The sequence below is a fragment of the Elgaria multicarinata genome, chromosome 6, assembly GCF_023053635.1.
Source record: "Elgaria multicarinata webbii isolate HBS135686 ecotype San Diego chromosome 6, rElgMul1.1.pri, whole genome shotgun sequence".
In the NCBI taxonomy this organism is placed as follows: Eukaryota; Metazoa; Chordata; class Lepidosauria; order Squamata; family Anguidae; genus Elgaria; species Elgaria multicarinata.
In genome coordinates this window covers 87,951,868-87,976,360 of record NC_086176.1, presented here as the reverse complement: position 1 = coordinate 87,976,360, position 24,493 = coordinate 87,951,868, and the positions used below count along the sequence as shown (strand labels likewise).

At 39.9% G+C, this 24,493-nt stretch overlaps 1 protein-coding gene across 3 annotated transcripts in view; it reads left to right on the top strand.

Annotated features, from left to right (window-relative positions):
• Positions 1–24,493, top strand: part of ERBIN (erbb2 interacting protein) — a 112,223-nt gene that overhangs the window by 21,298 nt on the left and 66,432 nt on the right. For all 3 annotated transcript variants that reach the window (XM_063127996.1, XM_063127997.1, XM_063127995.1), the window contains exons 2-4: positions 15,838–15,894; positions 19,247–19,444; positions 20,430–20,547. In XM_063127996.1, the coding sequence (XP_062984066.1) occupies positions 19,256–19,444; positions 20,430–20,547 (307 nt within the window). In that variant the 5' untranslated portion in view covers positions 15,838–15,894; positions 19,247–19,255. The remainder of the gene's footprint in view (positions 1–15,837; positions 15,895–19,246; positions 19,445–20,429; positions 20,548–24,493) is intronic.

The window sequence follows — 24,493 nt, the reverse complement described above, 5'->3', positions numbered from 1 at the left end:
TTTTGTTTTGTTTTAAAACGTTAAAATTCTTCTCTGCAGCTGGGTCCCAGCAAAGCAAGGGCCTAAAGCCATCATCTTCATTTTCCATGAATGCCTCTGGGGCCCCTTGATTTCTTAGAGGTATTCTTAGGAAATAAAGATGGCAGGGGTAGGAAGGCAGTGCCTTGCTTTGAAGCATTCCAGGTTGTTCAAAAAAGGGGGGAAGGGAAGGGAAATGCCCCCCTGTCAGCACTATTTAATAAACAGAGGTGGTAATGCCAGCAGAGAGCGAGAGTATGGTTAGTGTGTATGTGATGTGTGTGGGACAGGTGGCTGGGTGCTTTGTGAATAGGCATGCTCCCCATGGCAGCCATTTTGTGATGACACCCACATCACTTTAACATTCGAAATTTGTCCACAAACCCAAAAAGCGTTGAGCCCCTTGCTCTAAACAAATGCAGAGAAAGAGAAGTATTTTACTGCACTCAGAGTCTCAAGTTTACAAAAATATTTAGTGCAAGAGAGACAGTCAATCTGTTTACTTGATGTCATTTAAAGGGCTACCAGGGTCACGACCAGTTTCTAGAACACCCTTAAAGTGGAGATGTATGGGAAAAGGTTGCTTGGCATTTGCCAACATACTGCCCCCTGCCAATTCAAGGAACAGGGTGTCGTGTTCTTGCCTGTACCCTCTGGCATTCATACGTGCTGGCAAGCTGTCACGAGACACTCACATCAGTGAGACTTCTTTTATTGAGGAAATCACACAGTAGACAAGCTTAATGGTTACAGAGTTTCCAAAAACACATTTAAAGCTGAACGATGGTTAGGAAGCTTTAGGCTCTTTTTTCTGAAACAATCTTTAAGGCAAACACTCAGAGGGTGTGTGTGAATAGGCTACGCCAATAACAGCTTTGAGCTTCTCCAGACGCCTCATACGCTGGCTCCTCAAAGGGACATGGCCAAGCTCCTAAAACGAAGTCCCAAGAAAGGTTGCTCTGAGCCACCAGAGCCGAGTAGAGAGATCTGTCATGCACTTGTCAGTCTCAGCCTACCACTGCTGAGCTGACCCCGTTACCATGACTTCAGGAAAGGTTAAGCCTCAGGCCCAGAAGTCCCATCCTTTTGCTAAGGACAGATCTAAAACTTTAATTTTCTGCGGGAAATTTTCTATTTCATAAGGCAGTTTCAAAGTTGTAATGTTTTTCAGGTAATTATCCCTAGAAAGTATGTGAGAGAATACATAAATGTCATTGAAATCCATATGCGAAATGGAACTAATAAGTAGTGACCGTGAAACTGAGGGTGCCCTAGCATCAATAGCGGAAGAGAGTTGAATTCTGTTGAAACAGATGAGTGGTTGTCAGCATATATGTATTCACTCACATTGGTTTTTTTTTAATTACATAATTTACCCTTTTAAAATATGAAGCTGGCCTTTAAATTGAAATAATGTATTTAAATAGTCACTTCTTCTCCAGGAATAAGTTCAGAGCCCTGTGGGATATTATAAAGGGGATTGCCTGTTTCTGTTATCAGGCTGGGAATTACTGGATGACTGCTTAAATGTAGCCCATGCTGTCTGAATGTATGAATCCAGTTTAAGCAGCTTATGCTGTATCTTGTGATTTAGAGAATACTGATAGCTTTATCATCTCTTTGTAAGCAGATGGAATACAATCCTATTAATCCCTGGGAATATTTTTATTTGTTATTTATTTACCAGTTAAATCTAAATCATATGACGTTTAGAAGAGAAACGCTGTAATACTTTTTTAATGTACTTTTTACTGATTCCTGTCATTAGTCCTATGATTGAGCTTCTCCTGTGGCTTATCTGGGACCACTCTAAAATCTAAGAGGAAAAGCCTTAAAAATGGTACTTGAAAATTTGGGGCCTATTGCCTTGATAGGAAAGATACAGCAAAGGTAATTTTTAATGAAAAATATGCAAACAGAAAGCAGGTATACTACTGTACAGGTATATATATATATATATATATATATATATATATATATATATATTACATTATGACAGTACAGCAATGCCAAATATATCAATATAAAAGGTGAACACCTCTGTGTATAAAATTATAACAAAGTAGACCAAATGCATTTTGTCAGTCTATATCAGTTGACACTTGCCCTAAACTCTAGTGCATCTTTTCCTAATCTGGTGCGCTCCAGATGTGTTGGATACAACTGTTCAGCATCCCTGAACATTACACATGATGGTTGGGGATGATGGGAGTTATGGACCATCACATTGAATAAAGCTCTATTGAATAAAGCTCCAATTGGAGGGCTGAATAAAACCAACTATGCACCTTAAAAATACGACCACCCTAGGTAATCAGTAGTTAACCTTCTGGAAATTAAGAAGAGCCCTGCTGGATCAGACCAAGGGTCCATCTAGTCCAGCATTTACACAGTAGACAACCTCTGCCCATGAGAAACCTAGAAGTAGGTTATGAGTACAACAGGACCTTCCTGCCCATGTTCCCCAGGAACTGTTCATAGGCATACTGCCTCTGATACTGGAGGTGGCATATTTTGAAGCCATGGGAAAAAACTGTGTTATTGTTTTGAAAACAGAAATTTTGGGGGAAATAGGCAATACTACTTTTTTTTTTTTTTAAAAAAATGCTTTTACAGATCTAAGCACACTTTGTTGTTTTAGGACAGTTCAAATGTTTGGGACTTCAGCTTCCATCATCAGCACTAGGCAGCATGGTCAATGGTCAGGACTGCTGGGCATTGTAGTCCAAAACATCTGAGAGCACCCGGTTGTATTACGAGCATAAAATATATTATGCATAACTTGGTTTGCTCATAAAATTATAATTAAAACTAAAAATGTTTAGAAAAAAACTCAATAAATTTTTAATTATTGCCTGAATAAAATATACTTTTAAATTTATTATATGAAACATGGTAATTTTATGAGCAAAGCAGATTAAACATAGTATATATTTAGGTTCCTATTTCATGTGTGACCAAAGGAAATTTGAGCAAGTAGTCCCTGGAGTTAGCTGTATCATCCTAAAAGAGAGAAGAAGCAGAAAAAATTGAAGGGAGAAAAGATGTGTACAGCTTCTTTTCCTGTTTATAGGGGAGTTTAGGGAAATTCCTAAGTCTGTTCCTGTTTGTGACGTGGAACTCAGGGAACTTTTGACTAAAGGAAAAGGTATTGAGAGTTCTTTAGCTGGGAAAGACTCTTCCACCTATTAGGAATAGCAAGCATCCATATTTCATTTAAGAAACTTTAAACCATCTCAACCTATTATTTGAAGAGTGACATTTCATTCTTGGTGGTATAACCCACATGCTATCACAACTGCAGGCGGTGGGATAAACTACAATGGCCCTACTCAGATGTACTGTTGGAAGTGTGGTTAGGGAAACTACAGAATGGGGAGAGTTAGTGAAACCACGATGTGCATGCCTGTCACACGACTGGGAACTGCACTTTGTGTGTGGTGCACTTATCGTTTCCCGTGTCTCAGTAAGTCCCCTGGCTTCTCACTGCTGCCACCGGTTATCACAGTGGCCATTGCACCAGGGAAATGTGTGCACTGGCTGCTCATCCATCGCTTTGTAACAGCGATGGATGAGCGATGGATGCCTACAGCGTTGCACAGAATGGCTGTTTTAAACCATGGGGGGAGCGTGACAGACAACGTAATAAGTCACTCTGGGGGCCCTTAACACTACTGCAGGGGGTGGCTATCACAAGTGGTTAATAAGCTGTTGTCAGATTTCTCTCTCCCCCCCCCCCCCCCAACATGCTAAGCCATCATGGTTCACATCCTAATGCTAACTACGGTGGTTTAGTGTTATTTATTTATTTATTTTAGTGTTTTTATCCCGCCCTTTAGCCAAAAAGGCTCTCAAGGCGGCTTACAAAAATGTTTCATAAGAAAGTCCCTGCCCACAGACTTACAATCTAAAAAAACATGACACAAAAGGAAAGGGGGTTGGGAGGGAGGAGGAAAAAAGCAAAAGCAAATTCAGGCACTTGATTCTTACGTTGGCTTTTTTCTTCTTTGAAATGCTGCTCCCCCCTATGTATGAACAGGCCCAGTGTTTCTTTCACATGTGGGTTTTAGATTAGAATTATGTTAATTGGGTGTTAGAGCATCTAATCAAAACAAGCTCAGAAACACAGGAGTCTATTAATAACACCCAAACTATCAAGAATAGGTCGCTTCTGGTAGGTAGCTTCAAGCAGTTTTTTATTTAATAATATGGTAATCAAAAAGGTTAGCTATGGCTAACAATGTAGATAAAAAATGCTTAGATATCTTTCTCCTGTGCTTTCCTGGAACAGTTTCAAGGCCATGTGTTGAGTAGTCGGTCTGCCATACTTTCCTAAAGCTATTGGTAGATTTATACTCAAACCCAAAACGTTTTCTTTATCACAGTGATAAACAACATCAGCTGCATATGCAAACTGGTTAAGTTAATGACTAAAGATAAAAAGATTCATTTCTCAGTTTCATTATGAGAGTTTACCTTTTTTCTTCTTCTTTTTTGCTACTTAGACTGAACTGGAATATTAATCCCTCTAGTTTGGTACTTTCCAGTCTCAAGTGAGGACTTTTCCCAGCCTTGCAATTTGAAACTGATGACACCAAGAATGAAACCTGATATTTTCTGCTTGCAAAGTATGTGCTCTACCACTGAGCTATGCTCAGTGACCTTTAAACAGGGGTGAGCAACTTGTGGCCTTCCAGGTGATTCATGATCATGCACCATTGGTTACGCTGGTTAGGGCTGATGGAAGTTGTATGCCAAAATATTTGGAGGGCCATGGGTTGCCCACACCTGTCTTTAAAGAATCCGTTCAGAATTGTTTAAATAAAGGATTGCACTTTTTAATTGTTCATTGTATGTACTTGTTGTTTGTACTTAAAGTAATATATATGAAGTTTTCATGCTGATGTTTATATTTTATTTTGAATGTCTCTGATAGAGCAGACAGCCTCAAGAAAATGATTAGGAATCCTAACTAGGTGCTGCAACTTTGAGAGTGTGAGATGGGGCATTTTATGCTTTCTACTTAGGTGTTTCCCACTGATTTGTAAAGATAGCTTGAGCTGCTTCCCTTGTTGCTGCCCTTATGCAGTAAGGTATTTGGAGAACAATACAAGCTACAACAGAACAAGGGGCATTTTTAACCTCCCATCCTCTGCCCTCCAGTAGTGGTTTGCTGCATATAATACATGTGTTTTATGTATTTATTTATTTATTTATTTATGTACACCAAGTCATTACTGGGAATGGGCAGCCTATGCATGCCTCCCACATTCCTGTTCAGATCTCAAGGAACTGTGTGTGCTGTGGCAGGAAAAGAGAAAAACAAAGTTTTATATTGTATGGGGATCTTCTGTAATGGATTGGATTGAGCCCTAACTTTTTTAAAAAATAATAATAATAAAATAGGTTCTTTTTTGTATAACTCATGGGCTAATAAAAAACTGTTTTAAATAGTAGAAAGGAAGTACTTATGAAAATTCAGGAAATTGAGCTTTGAATGCAAGTAGTAAAGCAGTAAGCTGAAAACAATGGTAGTAATCCAAAAGAGAGGGAGGGATAGACATCAGGATGTAGCTGGAGTATAGTTCTTAAATAACTGTATTGCAAGAAGAAAAGATGTTGAGCCTCCTATTCGGTTGTTGCTTATGAATTAAAACATTTAAGAGCCATGTAGTGCAGTCCTGTGAAGGGGTCTACTCAAAAGTAGGGCCCATTTCATTCATTGGGACTTATTCCCAAGTAGGTGTGTAGAAGAGTCTAGCCTAAGTGATTTCAGGATTGTAGCTGAACAATATTAAATCTACATCGTTTTATTTGGGGTTTTTGAAAGCATGTTTTCTGACATGCCTGATTTCTGCATTCCAAAAGTAGAACTCCAATTAACATTTTGTGGTGTGAAGTGCTCTTAAATAAAATGCAAGGGCATGTTTTCAGCTTGAACTGGTTATGTAATAACCTGTCAAACTTAATTGGGCTGTTAGCAGGCAACTAAATTGAGGAAGCAGACAAAAGCTGTCAGTTTGAGAACCATTTTGAAGTGTTGAGTTAGAGATAATCTGATACCTGTTTTCTTGTGTTGCTCAGTGTGCTTGGGTTGGGGGAGGAATTGCTACAGAACCTCATACAGAGTTGATAATCACTCAAAGAAAAGAGGACTGCAATAAATTAGTAGTGCAGACTGAGGCAATACTTTGAGCTCTCCTTCCCAAACCTGGTGCCCTCCCTAATATGTTGAACTGCATAATTCCCAGCCACTGCTTGGGTTTTCAAAAGCCCCCAGTTTCATTGGATATTTGTGTGGGGGGAGAGGGGAAGAGAAAACGAGTATATAAGAATTAAGTTTAAAGTTTTTACTGAAGCATTGCTTACTTCTGTGCTAATGTTCAAAACATAATTTGGAAAGTCATTTCAGATAGGCCTCAAGCTCTCATGTTAGTGATAAGTTCCTGAACTGGAAGATGCCACAGTATCTCCACTAATTCTTGATACCCCACTAGGAAAATGTTGTTCTGTATCTAAGGTTAGAGGATCCACCCTGGGGGTGGGGTGGGGTAGGGAAGTGAATAAAACATGGGTGGGGGATGACATGCCCCACTCACTTGCTTCTCAAATTGACTCCAGTGGCCTAGCTATTTCAGACTCTTTTCTTCCTTAAAAGTTGGCATGCATGTTGTTGATGATGGTGATTTGATATTTTGTACATGGTATTTTTTTCACTGTAACTAATGTCCATAAAAGTACTTTTAAGTTTAAGAAATACTCTGTCATTTAATCTATGTTGGCTCCTTGTGTTGAATTCGAATAAAGAAATTAATTCTCAAGTTTTAGAAGTATTTAGAAATGCAACATCTTCTTGGCTGTTGCAATCTTGTACACATTAAAGTAGAATTTTGAATGGGTTCCTGTTACAGACATGCTATTTTTCCAAGATAACAAAAGATGCTTAATCAAATATGCTTGTTATCCAGTTTAAACACTTAATCAAAGTACGTAATAATACTAAAATAGCATACTTATGTCTTAACAATTATGACATATAAGCACATTTACTTGAACAATTGTAGTTTACAGGAAATATACACACAATGTTGGGAAAATATAGATACTTATATTTTCTATAGAAACAACAATGCCATTTTAATTATTTGGGTTTTTGCTTTAATTCAGAATTGTCCTGGAAACCACACTTGCTTACAGTCAAGTTGAACTCCTCCCACTCTAGTCACTCTCTATTACGGTTCTCCAGAGTTCATGGAGGGAGCTTGGTTGCTCCCACAGTAGAGGTATTCTGAAAGAAGATTGTGCCACAATTATTGTATGGAGCAGAGATTTGGGGATACAGTAATGTTTCCCCTCTAGAACTGGTGCAGAACTCCTTTCTGAAATCGTTACTGGCTGCCCCCAAAGGTACACCTACCCCATTTTTAAGGGCTGAAACTGGGCTACTTTCCATACAAATCAGGGTGCATGTTGCACTAGCCCTATACTGGTTGAAGCTGGCTAGCATGAGTGACTCCAGACTCCCCCAAAAATGCTTCTTAGAGCAAATACTACCTTTGTCTAGAAGCTCTTGGGCAAATTCAGTCAGTATGGTACTCCATCATTGTGGGATTGATGTGGAATTCTTCCATATTATTCCTCTAATAGAGTTAAACAACTTATTAAAGAAAAAAACCTTGATTCCAAATGGCGAGACCTTCATTTACTTTCCCAAATGGCATATTCCTCCTGGTACCTTTTATTTAAAACATCTTTTGGGTTGGAGCAGTACTTTATCAACCTCACATTGGCTCCGCTCTGAAAAGCATTCACAGCTTTGCATTTTCAGTCTATGCCCTCTTCCTATTTAAAGGGAAGATTTAATAACACCCCGGTGCATCAAAGATGCTGTATCTGTGAGTCAGGGGAAGTGGAGGACATTCAACATTATCTGTTGCGATGCCCTCTATATATACCCTAGACAAAATTTTCTCAATTATATTCTTCTTTATCTTTCTGACCGATCTTCCCTTGAGCAAATCTGTATATTGCTGGCTGGCAATAATGTATTTATTACTGATCTGGTTGCAAAATTCACCTTAGCTGCAAGTAAGTTGAGAGTTAGGCACCAAGACCCCCAACAAGTTTCATAATGGAGAGCTGGAGATTTCGTTCTGGTATATGTCCTGATCTGGTTCCCCACTCACGAGTTCTTAATGTATGTTAATGTGATTTTTTTATATTATCCATTTTAAATTTTATTTATTTATTTTAGCTTATCTTTTTAATTGTTTTTATTATGTCGAATTGTGATGGCTTATCGCTTTTAGCAGTAAAGATTTCATTCATTCATTCATTCAATAGAAAAAGGGCAGCTATTTGAATAACTGTAAATCAATGGAAGCTGGAGGATCTCTCACAGATTATTTTTGTTGTTGTGAAAACTGTCTGGAACAAATGTGCATTTTCATTCTTACCTAGGTCAAGATAGAAAGTGTTATCTAGCCCAGGGTCACTGCAGTCAGATTCATTGGCTAAAGCAAACATGTTGCATTGACCACACTCTTACTATTGACAGCTGTCATATCCAGTCCAAAGACTGGACTGCTTTTCATAAGGAGATAATTCTGGGCATCTCTATGTCTTAAGAGAACTCTTAAGAGTATATGCAATCCTGGGTTTGTTTGTTTGATTTATACTCCTGTCTTTCTACCAAGAACAGTAAAAGCCAAATGAAAATATAGTTAAAACATCCGTAAAACTGATAGATTGAAAAGACAATCAAAAACACAATAAAAGAATAAAAACAGCCCTCAACCCAACAGAATAGCTTATAAAGGTCTGCTTGAATAAGTTTTTTGATTGTTGGTAGAAGGACAGCAGAGAAGGAACCTGTTTAGACTCCTTCAGCAGGGAGTTCTGAGCCATGGGAACAGCCACAAAGAAGGTCCTGTGTTCTATCCCTGCCAAATACATCTCTGATGGCAGTGGTACTGAGAGAAGGGCCTGCCCCCAATGATTGTAAAAACTGAGCAGGCTTGTATGAGAGAATACTGTCTTTCAGGTGGCCTGGTCCCAAGACGTATAGGACTTTCAGATCATAACCAAATTAATGGAAGCTGGAGGATCAAAGATTTTTATTTTATTTTACTTTGAATTGCGCCCGGAAACAGACTTGAAGCCAGTGAAGCTGTTGTAACAAGGGAGTCACGTGCATCCTATAACTGGCTCCTGTCAATAGTTGTGCTACAGCATTCTGGGCCAGCTGGACTTTCTGAACAGTTTTCAAAGGTAGCCTCACACAGAGTGCATTACAGTCATCCAAACAGTAGTTATTACCGTAGTCCAAACTAAGTCAAGCAAGACCATGGGTTGGTAGGTTGCAGTCTGAGCTGAAGAATCTCTGTCCAAATCCTGGATTATGAAGGCGGCAGCTGATCCTCAGTTTGCATACTTTTTTTTTTAAAAGCACCCGGTGAAACCCCTCTGCTCTTATAATAGACTGCTGTTTCAATCATAGCCACCCTCTCTCACAAGGGATATTGCTGTAACTCCATGTTTCCTGAACATTGGGACAGCAGATCACTTTCAAAGTAGCATTTGTTTGAGATGATAAAACATTGAATTCTACGTGAGAAAAACTGTTTGCTCTTTTATATTCATGGGAAAGTGTGTTTTTATAATTGGTATGATGGAAGAGATATTCCTAACTTGTGAGTGTTGTCTAGTCTGCTGAATGTGTGACAAACATTTCAAAACCTGTTGTTGTAATTCATTATATTAGACCTTCTGTTTAAAGGTTAGCCAGCCATGCCTAATCCCCAAATTTTAGAACTTGCTTATTGGATATAATCTTACTGCAAGTGGAGGCTCTACAAAGAAAAGAAAACATTGGGGGAAAGGGCTTTAGCATAGTCGTCTCACTGTCATCCTAGGTTTTTTTTTATATGAAGGAACTTGTTTTTCCAATGGAGAGCATTCAGTCCTGTGAGTCTTCACCTATAATCTGTAGTGGTTCAGCCCAGACACAAGTTTACTACCTCCTGCTAGGCCAATATCAATCATGTCAAATATTCTATAGCTTTCTCTGTCTTATCCTATCAGAAATTAAGAAAAAGCACAACGTGGTCCATGCTTGTGACACCAGATTAAACTAGGCTGAATTATTTTATCTGTGACATTATCAAGCTGTCTCATTTTTGATCTCTTAATGGTATTACAACAAATCCTCTATCTATAATAGCATTAGCCCATTAATCTTACTACTGAGCTTGAATGTCCCCCCCTGTTGCTAGCAACACTCTAATGTGTTTTTAGTAGTTCGACAATAAAAAATAATATATTGAAAAGGAATTGTTGCAGGCTCTACTGAAAACATAGATGATAATATACTTTGTGGAGATGACACCTATTAAACAATTAAGCTGTTGCAGTTCTTATAAATTCATTGCAATCTGGCCTAGTTTTGCATAGAAATTGCATTGGACACTTGGTGGGGTGATCTCTGTGAAGAAGGGAGAGTGTGGGAGTCGACCCTCTTAAATTTTCTTAGACCTCTCTGTGGTTTTCAATACTATTGACTGTGATATCCTTCTGCATAGCTTTGGGTGTTGGAAGTGCTGATTTGCAGTTGTTTTGTTTCTACTTCAGTGGTGTGTTGGGCGATTTCTTTTAAACCCCTTGGTAATGGTGTTTTGGGGTCCATCTTATTCCCCATGCTGGTTTATATATTTATTATTTAATGCATTTTATAGCATGATTTTCCCTTCCCAAAAAGTAGCTACTCAAATGGCTTACAAAATATATTTAAAAGCAAGAATAACCAATTAATAAAACAGTAAAGATTAAAAAACAGAGGCAAAATGAAATAAATGAAATTAAGCAGCAGTACACTTAAAGAGAAACGTGTTCAGTTGCTAGCAGAACATGGATAAAGAGGAAGATGACCTAACCGCTTGTTTGGGAAGCCTATGTGTGCCTCACATATCCTTATCAACCCTCTGTCCTTCTCTGTTCACTCAAGCAATGTAACTCACAGATCTCCCATTCCTCCTTACAGCTTGTTGTAAGGAGGAATGTGTGTGCACACAGCCTGCGCACGTGTGTGTACACCCACCCACACCCACACACCCCTGTGGGCTTGTTAGGGCATAACACAATAATCATGTTTTCCCATCAGGATCTCTCTGCCCGTGGGATCCCCTCTGACCCTGCATGGTAAAGAATCATACCCATAATATGTATAGGTTGCATAATTTCCAGTACTGTTTTTTTTAAGGATTTGTATGAGAACAAGTCTTATTCACTTGAAAGAGAATGTTGCCATGAGGCCTATGTTAAAACTGTAGCTTTGCCTGGTAAAATTAGAGTATACTAAAATGTAAATACGATCCCTGGGGAAGGTAATGGCAACCCACCCCAGTATTCTTGCCGTGAAAACTAAATGGATCAGTACAACCAGAGATATGTCAGTATACCATTGGAAGATGGGACTTCCAGGTCGGAAGATGGTCAAAATGCTACTGGGGAGGAACAGAGGATAAGTTCAACTAGCCCCAGATGTGATGACGCAGCTAGCTCAAAGCCGAAAGGATGGCTAGCGGCCGACGGTGCTGGTGGTGAACGACCAATCCGATGTTCTAAAGATCAACACACCATAGGAACTTGGAATGTAAGATCTATGAGCCAGGGTAAATTGGATGTGGTTATTGGTGAGATGTCAATATTAAATATAGATATATTGGGTGTCAGTGAACTGAAATGGACTGGAATGGGCCAGTTCACATCAGATCACCACCAGATCTACTACTGTGGACAAGAGGATCACAGAAGAAATGGAGTAGCCTTCATAATTAATAATAAAGTGGCTAAAGCAGTGCTTGGATACAATCCAAAAAATGATAGAATGATCTCAATTCGAATTCAGGGTAAGCCATTTAACATCAGTGATCCAAATATATGCCCCAACCACAGATGCTGAAGAAACAGAAGTAGATCAGTTCTATGAGGATCTGCAGCACCTACTGGATAATACACCAAAAAGAGATGTTATTTTTGTTACAGGAGACTGGAACGCTAAGGTGGGTAGTCCAATGACATCTGGAATTACAGGTAAGCATGGTCTAGGAGAACAAAATGAAGCGGGACATAGGCTGATAGAATTTTGCCAGGACAACTCACTGTGCATAACAAACACTCTCTTCCAACAACCGAAAAGACGGCTTTATACATGGACTTCACCAGATGGCCGACACCGAAATCAGATTGACTACATCCTTTGCAGCCAAAGGTGGCGGACATCTATACAAACGGTAAAAACAAGACCTGGAGCTGACTGTAGTTCAGATCACGAACTTCTTATTGCACAATTTAGAATCAAACTAAATAGGGAAGACCCACAGACCAGTTAGATATCTCATTAATATTCCTAATGAATATGCAGTGGAAGTGAAGAATAGATTTAAGGGACTAGATTTAGTAGATAGGGTCCTGGAAGAACTATGGACAGAAGTTCATAACATTGTCCAAGAGGTGGCAACAAAAAACGTCCCAAAGAAAAAGAAAACCAAGAAGGCAAGATGGCTGTCTGCTGAGACACTGGAAGTAGCCCAAGAAAGAAGGAAAGCAAAAGGCAACAGTGATAGGGGGAGATATGCCCAATTAAATGCAAAATTCCAGACGTTAGCCAGAAGAGATAAGGAATTATTTTTAAACAAGCAATGTGTGGAAGTGGAAGAAGACAATAGAATAGGAAGGACAAGAGACCTCTTCCAGAAAATTAGAAACATCGGAGGTAAATTCCAGGCAAAAATGGGTATGATCAAAAACAAAGATGGCAAGGACCTAACAGAAACAGAAGAGATCAAGAAAAGGTGGCAAGAATATACGGAAGATTTTTATAGGAAGGATAATAATATCGGGGATAGGTCAGACGGTGTGGTCAGTGAGTTAGAGCCAGACATCCTGAAGAGTGAGGTTGAATGGGCCTTAAGAAGCATTGCTAATAACAAGGCAGCAGGAGACGACGGTTTCCCAGCTGAACTGTTTAAAATATTGCAAGATGATGCTGTCAAGGTGATGCATGCCATATGCCAGCAAATTTGGAAAACACAAGAATGGCCATCAGACTGGAAAAAATCAACTTATATCCCCATACCAAAAAAGGGAAACAATAAAGAACGTTCAAATTATTGGACAGTGGCACTTATTTCACATGCCAGTAAGGTAATGCTCAAGATCCTGCAAGGTAGACTCCAGCAATTCATGGAGCGAGAATTGCCAGATGTACAAGCTGGGTTTAGAAAAGGCAGAAGAACTAGAGACCAAATTGCCAATATCCGCTGGATAATGGAGAAAGCCAGGGAGTTCCAGAAAAACATCTATTTCTGTTTTATTGACTATTCTAAAGCCTTTGACTGTGTGGATCATAACAAACTGTGGCAAGTTCTTGATGGTATGGGGATACCAAGTCATCTTGTCTGCCTCCTGAGGAATCTGTATAACGAACAAGTAGCAACGGTAAGAACAGACCACAGAACAACGGACTGGTTTAAGATTGGGAAAGGAGTACAGCAGGGTTGTATACTCTCACCTTACCTATTCAACTTGTATGCAGAACACATCATGCGACGTGCTGGGCTTGACGAATCCAAGGCTGGAGTTAAAATTGCAGGAAGAAACATTAACCATCTCAGATATGTAGATGACACCACTTTGATGGCTGAAAGTGAGGAGCCTTATGACAAAGGTGAAAGAAGAAAGTGCAAAAGCTGGGTTGCAGTTAAACCTCAAAAAAAAAAAAAGATTATGGCAACCAGCTTGATTGATAACTGGCAAATAGAGGGAGAAAACGTGGAGGCAGTGTCAGACTTTGTATTTCTGGGCGCAAAGATTACTGCAGACGCTGACTGCAGCCAGGAAATCAGAAGACGTTTACTTCTTGGGAGGAGAGCAATGACAAATCTTGATAAAATAGTTAAGAGCAGAGACACCACACTGACAACAAAGGTCCGCTTAGTTAAAGCAATGGTGTTCCCCGTAGTAACCTATGGCTGCGAGAGCTGGACCATAAGGAAAGCTGAGTGAAGGAAGATAGATGCTTTTGAACTGTGGTGTTGGAGGAAAATTCTGAGAGTGCCTTGGACTGCAAGAAGATCAAACCAGTCCATACTCCAGGAAATAAAGCCAGACTGCTCACTTGAGGGAATGGTATTAAAGGCAAAACTGAAGTACTTTGGCCACATAATGAGAAGACAGGACACCCTGGAGAAGAGGCTGATGCTAGGGAAAGTGGAAGGCAAAAGGAAGAGGGGCCGACCAAGGGCAAGATGGATGGATGATATTCTGGAGGTGACAGACTTGGCCTTGGGGGAGCTAGGGGTGGCGACAGCCGACAGAAAGCTCTGGCGTGGGCTGGTCAATGAAGTCACGAAGAGTCGGAAGCGACTGAACGAATAAACAACAACAAAAATGTAAAGCTTCCTAATACGCTGTGCAGTACCACTCATGACGTTTCCATAAAAGAAACAAATACCTAGTCAAGGTTTATTTGAATGTGCAATTAGTTTACTTTGTGTTTGGAGTACAGTCAGAAAGGTGGGCTATGCACTGACTGTAATTATATAAATGAGAAACCAGTATTCTGCTCCACATTGCAAATATATTTGTACAGCAATATTTATTGTCATGTATATTTTGTTATGTCTTATGAAATCATTAAATCTAGAATAAATATCATATTGGTGGGCTTGTAAAACTCCCACCTCCCTTATCTTTTTTTTTTTTTTTTGGTGGTGTGCAAGTGTGTGCATATGCGTGTGTTTAAATAAAAGCAAACTGCAGCTACCATCTGCTTTGTACAGTAGTATTGTATTCTAGAAGTGTAAATAGTTAAAACTTTGTAGAGTGGCTTTCAAGTAGTTGTACTTTTCTCAACCCATTAATAAATGAAGTTTAGGGCACAATTCAATCGGATGTGTCCTATGTACTCATAAATTTCTGAGTTCGAGTTTGGAGGCTTACGAGTATCCATCTCATTCTGCATTTAAGCTAGAAGGGCATTTTTACCCATCTAGCAGAGACTTCAGGGAGGGAGAGGGAAGGAGGCTGGGCGGCCATACAATATGTCGTATGACTGCTGCCGCAGTCTCCTTCCCACTCCCCACTCCCGGGAGCACCCTCTTTTCTACATCTCCCCACTGAGTGCGGCGAGATAGCCAAAACAGTTATCTCCGCACTGGCTGGGAGGGGGAGGAGGTGAGGAGCACATTTTCCTGGCTCATAGCCAGGTACCCGAAATATCCTATTTCCCTCAGATGCTGTTTAGGAAACATATGATTGCTCCCTTAATTGCATTAATATATAATTTTGGACATCGTTTTCAGTTTAAAGAGCTGGAGATGGAAGCAGGAATATTTTATCATTTTGTATATTAAAACTATTTTCCTATCAAAAGTGATACATAGAAAGTTTGGTGAGAACAAGTATAGTACAATTTAACTAGAATGATACATAAATAGTTGAAGCACACTAATTTTATGCTCCATTAATGTTATTGTATTATTTGTCCACAATCTTAGGAAGAGAACATTGCTGTTAAAAACAGATGGTTAACTGGATAATTATTTTCAGATTTAAATTGAGTTGCTACCTTAGATGTTTGGCTGACTTTTCCAAATGGTATTGGAAAAGCATCTGTGGAATTTTAAAGAAGATTATAAATTGTTTTAATTCAAATAAATATTTCTTTAAATATTTCTAATTGACAGGAATGGATAGGAAGCAGGAGGCTCTTTTACATATTTATAATTTTGACAAGGATTTTCATTTTCACTTTCCTAGAATGTTGGCTTTGAAAGCTCAGGGAAGAAGTAGCAGGGAGAAAAACGTAACCCAGTGGTAAGTATGATTCTTTATCCCATTGAATTATTTTAAAAGTAATGTTTCCGTCAATAAGATGTTATAGATATTATTTTTAATGTATGTATACCCACCAAAAGTACTTGTTTGTTAGTTTATTTATTAAGAATATATACTGCTTCTTATTTGAATAAATACCAAAGTGGTTTACAAAAAATATACAAGAAATGCACAGTAGTATCATATTAGAGGCTGGTTCAAAGATAGCTCATGGTTGGGGGCAAACCAAAGGAAACAGATATGTTTGCAACAAATGCCTAAAACACACCAAAGTTGAGTCCTAATATACCTCTATGGGGAGATCATTCTGCAGAGAAGGCAGGCGGTGTAGACCATGTGTAATATGTACATGGTAAGGCACCCCAGTTAAGAACCTTTCTTCTCCGTTATGCAGTAGTGAAGCTTCCAAGCTAGGTCTCTAAGGGTAGCCCCACTGAGGCCCCATTCAGACAACACGCTAAACCATGCTGCTTAACCACAAAATGGTTAATGGAATGCATAATGCATACCGTTAACCATTTTGTGGTTAAGCAGCATGGTTTAGCGTGTTGTCTGAGTGGAGCAATAGAGTACATTACAGTAGGTTATCAATACATGGATCACAGTGTCCAGGAATGGATGCAGTTGGGGTACCAGCCTAAACTTGTAATAGGGGTTACACTGACCTCCAATGATGTCAGCACATCCAGGAACATTCCCAAACTGCAAACCTATTCCCTCAGTGGGAATTGCAATCCCATCCAAGGTTGATAATTTCCTTAATTCCTGGACCTAGATAACACTTGCCCACAGTGCCCTCATTTTACCAGGATTCAGCTTATTGTTCCTCATCCAGTCCACTGTGTCCAATGACTGATCCAGGTTGTGGGTGGCCTCTTCTGATTCAGATGTAATGGAGCTCCGAATCCTTGAATGACTGTGGCACCCCCACAGCAGGACTGTCAGGAGCTGACATGTAGTCCCCCAATGCTATTCTCTGGTACCTATTCTCTAGGAACAGAGCCAGCACAAAATGGTGCCCCCAATCCACAGTTGATCCAAGAGGATGTTATGATCAATGACATCAAAATGCGGAGAGATCAAATAAGACTAACAGAGTTGCACTCCTTCTGTCTCTTTCCCTGGTAAAGGTCATCCCTCTAAGTGACCACGGCAGATTCTATCCAATAACTGGATCAGAATCCAGACTGGAATGGGTCTAGACAGTCAGTATCCTTCAAGAAAGCCTATACTTGAGTCATCACCTCCCTCTCAAGCACCTTGCACTTTTTTAATTCTGTAGTGACCTTGATGCTGTTATTGTGGCAGACCCAGTCGAGAAGTCCAGTGCTGTGTCTAGCCCAATTCTTTGTGACCAGTTTCATTTATTGCAGCCTGAGGATATGGAGAAAACAGTTGCAGCAATTCCTCTGACTATGTGCCTGCTTGACCCTTGTGGCTGATTAAAGCTAGCTAAAGGGTTATGACTGAGTGAGTGAATGCTTCTTTATATAAGAGAGTGGTTCTTGGTACTCTTAAGGAGGCAGTGGTGTGGCCACTCCCAAAGAACTCTGCCTTGGACTCAGTGGTTCTCGACAACTACTATCCTGCTGCAAATATTTCCTTTTTGGTGAAAACTGCTTTTGCTTTGAGATGATGCTGACTATCTAGACCCATTTAAGTCTGTGTTTAGGCCTGGACTTGTGACTGAATCAGCCTTGGAAACGCTGATTAATGACTTTTATCAAGGGAGGGGTGGGGGAATGTGACCCTGGTGCTCTTGCTCAATTTCTCAGCAGCATTTGATACCCTGGCCCATGGAATCCTTCTGCACTGGCTCAGTAGATTGGATGCTGGAGACCCTGTAGTGCTCTGATTCTCCTCCTACCTTGAGGGCCATTTCCAGAGAGTGGCTTTGGGAGACTGTTTTTTTTTTTTTTACCCCCTGACAATTGAGATACAGGGTGCTGCAGGGTTTTCCATGTTATTTAAAATCTACAGGAAGCCATTGGTAGTTGACATTAGGACATGTAGAACAAAGTGTTATCAGTATGCTGATGACACCCAGCTCCATTTCTGAGTCACATCTGAATTAGGTGTGGCTGTGCAAGTCCTGACGGTGCGTGGATACAGCGGTGAGCTGGATGAGAGCCAATTCAATGAGGCTGAATCCTAGAAAGACAGATGCTTTGTACGTGAGTGACTCCCAGGTCTGGGGAATAGGTAGGCCGCGTGTTCTGGATGGTATTGCACGTCCTCTTAAGAATCAGGTGAGTAGTCTAGGTGTACTTTTGGATCCATCTTTGACACTAGAGGCCAAAGTAGCCTCAGCAACTCAGAGTGTCTTTTATCAGCTTTAGCTGGTATGGCCATTTTTGGACTGTGATAGTTTGGTCACATTGGTTCAGGCATTGATAACCTCAAAGTTGGATTATTGCACTGCACTTTGTGGGGTTGACCTTAAGGTTGTCCTTTATTCTCCCAGCATTTTAACAGTCTATAAATAAATTTTAACTTGGTTTTTTTAAATTTGTAATTTTGCATTGCTGCTGTTTTTATCTGGTTGAGCTTTTATATTGTATTTTATATTATGGTTTTATACTGTTGTTTTATACTTTGAATATTTTAAATTTTTGTGAACTGCCCAGAGAGCTCCGGCTATTGGGCGGTATAGAAATGTAATAAATAAATAAATAAATAAATAAAGGCTGGTGCAGATGTTGCAGCAAATGCCGAATGCTGTATGGGGTGACCTATGTGCAGCATATTACAACTGTGCTGAAGAAACTGCACAGGCTGCCTATTTGTTACCTAACCAGATGTAAGTTTTTATGGTTAGTATGTAAAGCCCTAAACAACTTGGCACTCAGTTACCTGAGACACTGCCTTTTCCCCTATAGATCTATTTGATCCCTGAGGTCATCTATTGAAGCCCTACTGGTAGTGCCACATATTTCTGTGGAATGTCCTGTGGTTGCTTGGAGTAGGGCATTTAGAATTGTGTCACCCATTATGTGGAATAATCTCCCCTCTGAGCTTAGACACTTGCCAACACTTCATGTTTTTAGGAAGATGTTTAAGACCCACCTGTTTATGCAAGCTTTCCATCTTATGTAGATACAATATTTATTACATTTATATCCCGCCTTTTTTCCTCCAAGGAACCCAAGGCGTCATATATAATCCTCCTCCTCTCCATTTTATCCTCACAACAACAACAACCTTGTGAGGTAGGTTGGGCTGAGAGTCTGTAACAGGCCCAAAGTCACCCAGTGCAACTTCCATGGCTGAGTGCAACTTCCTAAATCTCTTATTGTTTCCAAGAAGCTATTTTTTTCTCTTTCTACAACAGTGCCTGAAAATGACAACAAAACGAAACTTGTTTGTGCGGTTGGTGCCATGCCGTTGTTTGCGTGGAGAAGAAGAAACTGTTACTGCACTTGATTATTCTCACTGCAGCCTGGAGCAGGTGCCTAAGGAGATTTTTACTTTCGAAAAGACGTTGGAAGAACTCTATTTAGATGCTAATCAAATTGAAGAGCTTCCAAAGGTATGTTGTATTCTCAGTTTGTATCTGTATATGAGAGATAAATAGAGAGAGAGAGAGAGAGAGAGAAGAGAAGAGAAGAGTGTAGGAGAGAAAGCGAGCACTCCCATCTATGTGTGTGAAAGCACAAGTAGATGGAACTAAGACTATGCATGTTTAGACAGAAAAAAAATCCTACAATTCCCAGCATGCTCCAACCAGCATGGGAGATGTAGGACATGCATAGGATTGCACCGTATGATCTCCTTATAATATCTAATATTATACCTTAAGGTAGGAATGGTGATATTACAAAATCCAACTATAAAGATATATTCCATCTGCACGTGAACCATGGTTAATTCTAGCTAGGTTTCTTATAATAACTGGCATTTTGAGGCATGCTTACAAACCATTGGATAAGAGGTAACCTGACTAATGTTAATCATGATTAGCATTAGCACTGATGGAATACTTAAACCATAACTAAAGCTGGTATGAGAAGGATCTGGGCCTATGTTCCTCACTCTCATGGCTTTCAGTTATGTTCCCGTAAATATAGCTTTACTTGTTTTCCCCCCCTTGTCGCTGCATCACTCCTTGTGGGGGAAGCTTACAAAAATTCAGTTACTAAGTTTAAAGCATGCACACTGAGACTCCCTATTTGCAAGCATCATATATTTAAACTGTATTCATTTGCATAATTTATTTTTCTCCGCTTCAGTGCAAAATTAAAAACCAGAATTGTGCCATGGTTCTTCTTAAAATGGCTATAGTGTTTTAAAAAATCTGACATTATTATTGATAAAACCATAGATTTCTCCCTTCAGATTGTTATACAGATTACTAAAGTTAAAAGCTGGGCACTTCTTTACAATATTTGACAAATTGCCTAAAGAAAGATTAAACATAGTGTTGTATTAATGTTTTCTCAGGTTATTTTGAACACTTAGTAGTTAGAATTAAAAGTATATGCTCCTAATATTTGTTTTTGTCTTTGTCTCAATAGCAACTTTTTAATTGTCAGTCTCTGCACAAGTTGAGTTTGCCGGACAATGATCTAACAACATTGCCTGCATCCATAGCAAATCTCATTAACCTCAGGGAACTGGATGTCAGCAAGAATGGTGAGTTGTTTTTCTTGCTACAATCACAAGAACCAAAGAGCAAGACTGTCTCAAAGTACATTCAGATTTCTGACTGTTCTCGGAAAATAACATTGAACCATTAAGTCCAAAAGTGTCAGTGTAGATGTATATGGCCTTTTCTTGATTCATTGCTGTACCACTCTTTAAAGGTGCTATCTTATGCATATTTAGGCAGAAAAAAGCCCTACAACTCCCAGCATAGTTTGTTTTTAAAAGAGGCATGTGATGAAGTAAATGGAAAATAATTTGGCTATTCGCTTGCAAAATGTCTAAGCAACTCTTCTAGTTTGTATCTGTTTTTTATGTTCATTGCAAATCCTTTTAAACTTGTTTTCTTTAGAATAACAGTTAATTCTGTGTTCCTGGTTGGCAACTATATTGGTCATTGGGCCAATCTCACAACAAATACTGTGAGGAGCTGCCTAATGTTAGTTAAAAGGGGTTACAAGTTGCTGGTCTTGGCAGTGTTCCAACCATCAGTATCACAACATTCAGCAGTGGTGTATACATACGTCTCAACAAATTTCATGACACCAGAGCTTTTGAGAGATTAAGCTCAAAAATGGCAAATGTGTGGTAAATAAGGGTAGATCATGTTTATTTTCTGACAACTATGCAGGAATTTCTGATGAATCTTCTCAAGAATGGCCAAAATTATTATTGTTTTTCTGTGACAAACAATCAGCAATGCTCCATAGATCATCTGATAAGTTGGCATTGTGCTGGAATCTATAGTTTTTGTTTATAATGGGCTGACTGTTTCCAACTGGCTGGATGTTTTGAGGTGTAAGTTAGAGTCCTTAGGAATGTGGGTCAAGTCATTAAGTAGTTTTCTGGCTAGACCAGTGACTTCAGAAATTGAAGCTAGTGCACCATTGAACAAAACAACAATCCATCACTGCTAAGGAGATGGCTTTTACTGAGCTCAGATTCCCCCAAAGTAAGCGCTAGCTCACTGTTCTTAGAGCTTTCCATACAGCATCTAATTAACTCTCTATCAGACCATCCTCTCTGCAAAGAACTCTGCATATGCACTGAAACTGAAGATTCTACTCAAGTGGGTAACATGTAACTAGCTAAATTAGATGGATTTTTAGATTTTGTTTGGGATTCTGTGTGTGTGATTGTTGCTTTCCTTCCCCTTTCCTCCCCCTTTTCTCCAAATCAACTTTTAAATTTGAACAAATGGCTGCATTGTTTTAAAAGGGAGTTCTCTCTAAACGCTTTCCCATGCGAAGGACTACATGATTACGAAACTACCATTTGTGTTTTTAGGAATTCACAAGGTGTTTTTTTTGTCTAGTTCTTTATTTTGGGGCTTTGGGAAGGAAAATCTAAAGCTCCTTTCTTTTTCCTTTTTCCTAGGGCTGGACTGAAGGGAGCGGTCCTTGGCAATGGGGCTCAAAAACTCCCCAAACAGCTCAACAGTTAGGGTGTGTAAGGAGGTTCATCCTGACTGGTAGCAGCCTATTAGTAACTGCTTTTTGGAAAACCCTTTTAAAGAAGGGCTCCACCAATAGAAATAGTTACTTCCCACTCCCAGTCCGCAACAGAAACCCATTGTATAATTGGCATAGGTATCTTTTGAAATATGGCTGAGAAACCTGTGGCCCTCCAGAAGTTGATGGATCCCAGGTCTTATCAGTACTGGATAGCATGGCCAGTCTTCAGTAATGATGGAAATTGTAGTCCAACATCATCTGGAGGCCCACATGTCCCCCCACCATTGTTCTAAAACATAGTTTTAACAAGTATATCTCTTTACATTTAGGCCAGGATCCAAAGAACTTTGCAACTAGTTCTTCTGGCCCAAGGCAGGTTTGAAAATTTTAAATAAGCATCTCTCTCATATCATTTGGAAAACCATTTTTCAAACTGAGAGCAGTTTCAAAAGCAATTAAAAATATGGCATGGAAGTCTGCTATTCAAAGGAAAAGAAATCCTACTGGTACACCTGAAGTTATTCTCTGGAACGCTGTTGTACTATGTTCAAATTCCCTAAATATTACTTGTAATTGCTTGGGCTTTCATTGTTTAGAGGGGGTCATTTCGAATATGGTAATGTGGTAACAGGTTTTCCCCCTGGGAACATAGTTTCTTCTTCATGTCAACACATAGGGGTTCTGTACCTGCGCACAGCATTGTTCAGAGGCTGCCCTCCTCCCGTTGCATCTTCCTGCTCAGTTCTTTTTCATCTGTCGCAGCAGATCTCCTTTGAGATCTCCTAGGTCTTACTGAGCTATGTTGCATTTTTCCCCTCTCCGCTTTGTTTTCCTGGTCTTTTCCTACAGTGGAGGAGGGTATCCTAGTCTGATTAGTGTCACTCCAGAAGGCAGGACCAAAATTACATACAGTTGAAGTCACCTTCCCTGTATGGGAGAGTGCCTCCCAATTCTGGTCCTGCCTAGCTCCAGAAAGCAGGGTGTCAGTGGAGCCCCACCTGAAAGCTACTTTTATACGTTGTACAATCTTCTTTTCTCTATTCTGCCTATTGCCTTGGGAGCCTCTTGGTATCAGTCTGGGTCATACAGTCCATTAGACAGGGAGACAGCTTTGTGCTGTCTATTGATAACTCAGAAAAACTGTCAGAGGGTTGGAGTAAGCACAAGCAGGGAAGTATCACCCATATGCCTGGCTCCTCAGGATCAAAGAATGCCAGTATGGGTGGTGAGTATTTTGCTGCTTCAAAGGACCCTTCAGAGTTCCAAGATGGGTTTGAGGTTCTGCAAAGCAGGACAGGTTTGCCCGGGTGCTTAGTTCTCCAAACGTGAAGAAATTCATATGGCGTCTGATAGTGGAGAAGCCATAAAGAAAGACATTCCTCCTCTGCATCTCCACAATCTTCTCACTCTTGACAGCCCAGAACAGGAGCAATTTGGGGGCAGGGGTGAGATAGAGCTCCTTCTGCAGTGGGCGGAGAACAATATATCGTCTCCCTTAGCAGAATACTTCCAGGGCAGTTCAGTATAAAAACAAGACTGGTAGAATCAACAGGAAGTCTCTGAAGGAAAATGGACTCCCCATCCTTAAGTATTCTGTACCATAGTCCTTCAGTCTGGGACTCCAGGTATGGATCTTTTTGCCTCTCTGACCAACTGCAGAGAGTTATTATTATTATTATTATTATTTTCTATACCACCCCATAGTGATAGCTCTCTTGGCAGTTTACTTAAGATTAAAACAATTAAACTTGTCCAGGCACCATAAAAGTTCATGTCTAGGTACCATACAGAAGAGGATCAGATAGATGCCCTCTCAGTGACCTGGCCTTCTCACCTCTGTCTCTCCTTTCAAAGGTTCTTCAGAAGGTTTATTGGGAGCAAGCCATCAAGGCTCAGAAGAGCATGGTTTCTGATCTGATAGCTCTGTCTACTCAGGATTAATATCGAGTCTGACATCAGTACCAACACACTTGATATGATAGCACTCTTGAATACCTAAAGGCGCATTTCTTTATTATCTCTCTGATTCACAAACTATGGCCCAGTTCAGGCATTATATTTCCAATCCAACAAACCATGTCTTGTTGAGATTGGGAATGCACCATGTGCCTGCTTATTCCTCCCTGCCCTTGTTCACTTGACTTGATACAAGATTTCCTGGTTTGTCAAAGTTTAATTTTCCATGATGTCCAAATCAGGAGCCGTTATTTGAGTGCTTCTTACAAACCAGGTTTGCAAACTTGGTTTGATCATATAATCAGGACTCAAATCAGTGAGTTTCATTTAAAAATACATTTTTCTAAGTGGGACCGGCAACAAATTGTTGCATTGTGGACTGCTCCTTGTTCTGTATTCCAACCACTTTATTCTATTTCTCCTTTCCCAATTTTCTTTCACCTGGCAAGCAGCCAGCACTCTATACTACTGAGCATGCTTAGTCTTCATTGGACTGTGTTTTGGAGGGTTTTTTATTTCTGCAAAGC